The 5476-nt window shown below is 47.3% G+C and overlaps 2 protein-coding genes across 6 annotated transcripts in view; both read left to right on the forward strand.

Annotated features, from left to right (window-relative positions):
• The window catches only part of IST1 (IST1 factor associated with ESCRT-III), a 10458-nt gene extending 5626 nt beyond the window's left edge, over positions 1-4832 (forward strand). For 4 of the 5 annotated variants that reach the window (XM_085305716.1, XM_085305718.1, XM_085305715.1 and 1 more), the window contains exons 8-10: positions 1071-1163; positions 2372-2420; positions 3603-4832. In XM_085305716.1, the coding sequence (XP_085161842.1) occupies positions 1071-1163; positions 2372-2420; positions 3603-3796 (336 nt within the window). In that variant the 3' untranslated portion in view covers positions 3797-4832. Of the gene's footprint in view, positions 1-1070; positions 1164-2114; positions 2250-2371; positions 2421-3602 lie in introns of those variants that run through there. The other variant, XR_014895937.1, reaches the window with a different exon arrangement.
• Positions 4833-5427: 595 nt separating this feature from the next.
• DHODH (dihydroorotate dehydrogenase (quinone)) overlaps positions 5428-5476 on the forward strand; it is a 4026-nt gene continuing 3977 nt past the window's right edge. Inside the window, exon 1 of the mRNA XM_085305743.1 lies at positions 5428-5473. Coding sequence (XP_085161869.1) covers positions 5453-5473 — 21 coding nt within the window. The 5' untranslated portion in view covers positions 5428-5452. The remainder of the gene's footprint in view (positions 5474-5476) is intronic.

Here is a 5476-nt window from a genome sequence, read left to right on the forward strand (position 1 = left end):
GGGGGGGGGGAACCTGCTTGTAATGCTTAGTCCTGTGCTTACTTTTTGGGAAATGTCTGTACCTGATAATTTGCTGTGTCAGAAGGCCATCTTGTTGCTATGAGACTGCATGGGATGGAAGTTGTTGGCAGTGTGGCTGAAGCTTCTTGTTGCTTCCAGACTGTGGAAGTTCCTACTGCTGTTCTCTAGCCAGCCCTCTTTTCCCTCAGGAAACAGAAAATCAAGACTTAACTCCAGAGGCAGTCTTCTGCTGACTGTCAGGCTTTTGGCCAGGGGTTGGAGCAGCACTTTGAAATTCGTAGGCTGGTAGTGTGCCAAAATTCAGTTAAGGAAATTGGGTGAATTTTGCGGAGTGAGAAAAGCAAGGGAAAAATGCAAGAATACCTCTTCAGACCTGTGAGGAGGGGACCTGGCCATTGGAGATGATTTCTTGCAACGGTGTAAGGTGGGAGCTGGGAAGAGCACATTGACACAGGCCTTTGGCTGAATTCTGCCCTTTACAGTTGGCTGTGTGGACTGGAGACAGTGCGCTTGGTATCTTAATATGGTCCTTGCAATGCTGCAGTGTTTTTCACAGAAAATTTGGGACAAGTATCATCAGCTGGCTGAAGGCTCAGGCATAAATATTCTGAAGACTCTCTCCAAGTCTAGGTCTTTGAGGCCCCCTTCTCTTACAGATAAGGACAAGAGAAAGCTTTGAGTGATCCAGAGAGATCTTCTTCCTGTTTTGTGATGGTTGCTCAGGAATTGTTAAAGCAGGGTATTTTCATTTTGGCCTGGTGCTTCTAATGTTTTAACAGATGAACTATTCAGTCATGCTGACTCCTTAGAATAACTTGCAGTCCTCTTAGCTGGATCTGGTTGTTCCAGGTGACTACATCAGGCTAATATTTGGGATTTTTTTTCATAGTGACTATGAACAATATCACATTGGGTACTTGTCTACATGTGTCTTAAACTACTTTCTCTGACTCCCATAGCAGCTGCAGGAGTATTGTGTCCTGTGGTGGCTCTCCCAGGTGAGTTGCCTGGTAAGCACAGTGTGTAGGACTGTTTGTCTTTCTTTACAGGAGAACTTCAATGGCTTACCAGTGGGTACCTACCAGCCTTTTGCTAATATTCATCCACCACCAATTCCGGCAACCCCACCAACATATGAGTCTGTAAGTGCCTGAGGTGAATCATCCTTGTAGGAAATGGAGGGAACCTCAAAAAGAGAGCATTGATAGCCACAGGCAAATGTTCATTAAGCACATTGCTCAACCTTTCTCTTTGAAGCTTTTGGGGTGGTAGTTGGCATTGCTTTTGGGTGTCGTGAGTTGCTGAGTGTGTGTGATGAGTGTGGCTTGTGAGGGGGAAGTTCCTCGTTCAGCTACATGCTTCGGCTGCAGAGCCAAAGCTTGTTCTACTGCATTGTTAAAATGGTGATAAACAGATAACAAATAGAGTCCACAAATTCTGCTTTTTGCAGTGTAAAGTTTATAACTTTTGGTCTGTTTCATCATGGCTTTTGAACTAATTCAGTAGTTAGCCTGGATGAAAACTTCAGCAGACCCAGCTGTTTTAAACACACACTTCTCTTCCCAACCTGTTCTTGGCTGTTTGGGGACAAAGAAAGGAAGTGCTGGACCTTTCTCTTTCCGTACTTGCCTGTCTTTGCTGCAGTTCACGATCATGCCTGTCATTTTGCTTTCAGTGACCAGCTTCTTGTCTTTGCAGTGCCTTGAATAGGGATGAGTGTAGCCTAGCACCTGCGTGTGCTGACGCTGCCTACTAGCGGCACAGCAGCCTTTTGGTCAAGGAGGTGCAGGCATAGATGCAAGAGTTGTTAGCTGGGTAGAGATAGATGGTACTGACTGCAACCCACAGGAGAAGCATACCTGACCATGCTGTGAGCACTTGTCCCAGCTGGATCAAGACCTGAGGTGGGGTCCTTTTGTCACTTGCTTTCTTAGTCACAAGAGCTTATCTATGGCTTATAAAAGGAAGTAAGCAGTCTCTGCACTGGTGTGTAAATAACAATCTTCTTTCACTTATCTTCTTGATAAAAATTTTTGCCCTGCTAGTGGATGTGCATCTGTGTTTTGTGTGGATTTTCTTTTTTTTAAATCCAGTTCCAGAATGTGGCCAACAAAGCTGCTTGGATTGACAAGGAGGGAGAGCAGAATGGAGGCACTGCCTTCTTTTCTTAGGAAGAAAGAGATTTTTGAGTGTGCTGGGAGCTAGGGTTGTCTTTTATCCTTCGAGAGGTAGAGTATTTCTGTTGCTCTGCGTGAGTGTGGCTGCTGTTGTCTGTGAGCAGCATCTACAGGCCCGTGTGATTATGTGCCTGTTCAGAGAGAGATCTGTGGTAACTGAGTTTCTCTTTCAGATTGATGAGCCTGACACTGACAAGGATGTTTCTTCTGCACAGGTTTCTGGTAAGTATGTCAAGAAGTATGAGAAATATAGGGTGGTTTAGGGCTGTGGCTAAGTTGGGGTCATAGCATCCTTGAGAGAAAGTTTTCAATACAGGGAACAATGTATTGAACATGACACATGGTGAAAGCAGGATCTGTCTGAGTCTGGAGAGGACTGTGTCAGAAATGGAGAGTATCCTCCCAAATGGGGAGGATCTGGACTTCTACTGGGAAACGAGAACCAGAGCTTGACTCTGGAGTTAGTACTGCATCTCCAGCTTAAGCTGACTCATAAGACCTAATGTAGGGAGTTGCAAGGTAAGATGAGAGTGCAACAGATTTAAGTGATTGAGATATATATGTATATTATATACAGGATAAATAATCTTATTCTGCAACTACAGAATGAAAGAAGTAAGCACTAGCATAGACAAGTCTATCCTAATTTTAGTGTGGAGACTGCATATAGCAGAGCTAGTAGAGAGCTATTATCCCTGGATCTAACTGCCTGAAAGATTGAGGTGCTTAATGCATCATAATTGGATCAAATAAAATTCTCCAGCCTTGTGCAGTGTGATTCTACACTGTAAGCTTCAGAAACACTTGTTATCTCTAGCCCTTGATAAGGGCAGAAACAGTTTTAGAGTAAATAGACCTTTTCCAGCTCCAGCAAGGATTTCTAGCAGTTTAACGGCGTCCTCTGGAATGGTGGTGTTGGTGATGAATGCTGAAGGAGGCAGACCTATGGGTACACTGGATGCTTCAGTCTGACAGCTGGGTGATAAGAGCATGCAATACCTGCATCTCCCTTCAGAGGTTTTGGATTAAAAAAAAATGGGGACTTTGAATCCCCATGATGCAGTCCAGCCCTTTTGTGTGGGGGGGGATGCTTCAGCCCACCTGCAGCTGGCTAGCAGCAGGAGATGGACCACATCCATGTGGTACAGCCACAGGATAGGGTGACCAGCCGAGACCTGCCATGACTGCAGCTCTGTGCAGCAATATAAACCTGACGCTTTGTAGCTTTTTTTTTCCTCTCATTGAGTAAGTGCAGTTGGAAGTGTGATTATTGGCCCTGTCTAGAAAAATACAATGGTACTGCTTTTTTGATAGTATGACTTTTTTTTTTCTTTTTAAATGTGGCTCTTAGTGTGGGGAGAGTGTGATGGTGAAGTGAAATGATATTTTCCTTATTCTCAATAGGGCCTGGGCCCAAGCCAGAACCTTCTCCAAAACCAAGAGCTTCTGATACCTATGATAACTTTGTGTTACCTGAATTACCATCAGTGCCAGATACTCTTCCAACAGCATCCGCTGGCGCCAATTCTTCTGCCTCTGAAGACATTGACTTTGATGATCTTTCTCGGAGATTTGAGGAGCTGAAGAAGAAAACATAAGACTGACTGGACTGTAACTCCAGTGTGAGAGGCAGCAGCTGTGACAGCTTCTTCTCTCTGAAACACTCTCCTAGAAATTGGTTTCCTGCATTAACTTAAAATGAATGCACTCTTCTTTTTGAGCCCTCTTCCTGCTGTACTTATACCAAATGCTGCCGCTTTCCCAGTCTTTGTTGCTCCAGGAGGTGAACTGTTGTGGGATCTTGTGAGACTGGAGCAGGAAACAGCTCCTATTAGTCTAGGTAGTTATACTATATAGGAAAGCCAATCCTGGTTGCCTCCATGGTGGCTTTTATTTTTCCTTCCATGGAGAAGGAAGATGAAGGTTGAAAGGTGACCAGGCTTGCTCCTCATGTATGTTATCTCAAGGGGAGCATCATGCACGTGCTGCCCAGCTCTGCTTTATGGCACAGATGACGAGGGCAGTTGGCACTGCCCTCACGGTTTTGCAGTACCCTCCCTTGGCTACAGCTGGATGCAGTTGCAGAGCTTGCCCGGGAAGCTGAAGTCCTGTCTTAGTTTTGCTGGATTCTCAGGGAGCCCTCTGTCGCTTTTGCTGCATTACCTGCAGGGAGGGTTTGTTCCCCTTTTGCAGGGCAGGGCTGTACTGTTTCCTGTTCCAGCAGTGCATTCAGCCTGAACCTGAGGGGAGTGTGTGCTGGCAGGGTAGGGGCAGCTACCAGAGCCATATGGTGTGTTCTAACTCTGCCTTAGACAACTGGGTGCTAAAAAGCCTATGGAGAGCTGAAAGATGACCAGAGTCTGACTTAATACTTGGCAGTAACTTTACTTACCTACAGAGCAAGGTAACTGGGAATCTCCAGCCTGACTGCTGGCAGAGCTGTTCATGCAGCTGGGGCAATATCTTCCTGTGAGCCAGGGCTGTGCTTGTTCAGGGGGAGGGACTGTTGAACATGACTTGCTCTCTTCTGTGTAATGTATCTGTATATAACATTTTCACACAACTTTTCTTTGGAGTTTTTGATTGGTTTGTATCTTACAGACTATTTCCTAATAAAGTTCAGGAGTGTGAGCAGCTGTGTCTGAGTGAGTCATGGGGCTGTGCACAGCAAGAGGACAGTATTTGCCACTGGTGGTCTATCCTGCTTTGCTGATGGAGAAGGAGATGCCCGTAGAGGAAGTGGGCACAAGTGTCTCTTGGTGAAGCAGCTGTTGTCATTTAGGGTTGCGTTTTTCTGTAAACCTGCCTCTTCTGATTGTGTTCCTTTTAAAAATCTCTCGTGAAGCCTGCAGGCTCAGGGTGAGGGACCTGCTCTAAGCAGCTATAACTTGCTTTGGCTCCAAGAGGGCAAATAAATCTCTTCAGAGGAGAAAAAACAGCTTATTGCCCTGCGCCTGAATGGTGGGTGCGGGTGCCCCGGAGGGCGGCTCAGGCGCTGGCAGCGTGATGGCACCAGCCTCGCCCGGGGGCCCCGCCCCCTCGCCCGGGGGCCCCGCCCCCTCGCCCGGGGGCCCCGCCCCCTCGCCCGGGGGCCCCGCCCCCTCGCCCGTTTTGCCGCCGGTCTGGCCTTGCTCCTGCTGTCCGTCGCTCGTGACGTCACGCCGTCTCGGCGGACCTGTGCCCCTATTGGCTATTACAGTCCGGCCTTAGCCAATCATCGGATCGGGCCTCCAGGAAGTGTTCAGACCGCGGGGATGGCGGCGGGGGCGCTGCGCGTG

The sequence above is a fragment of the Rhea americana genome, unplaced genomic scaffold (assembly GCF_003343005.1).
Source record: "Rhea americana isolate MKP2758 unplaced genomic scaffold, rheAme1 scaffold_226, whole genome shotgun sequence".
NCBI classification, from domain to species: Eukaryota; Metazoa; Chordata; class Aves; order Rheiformes; family Rheidae; genus Rhea; species Rhea americana.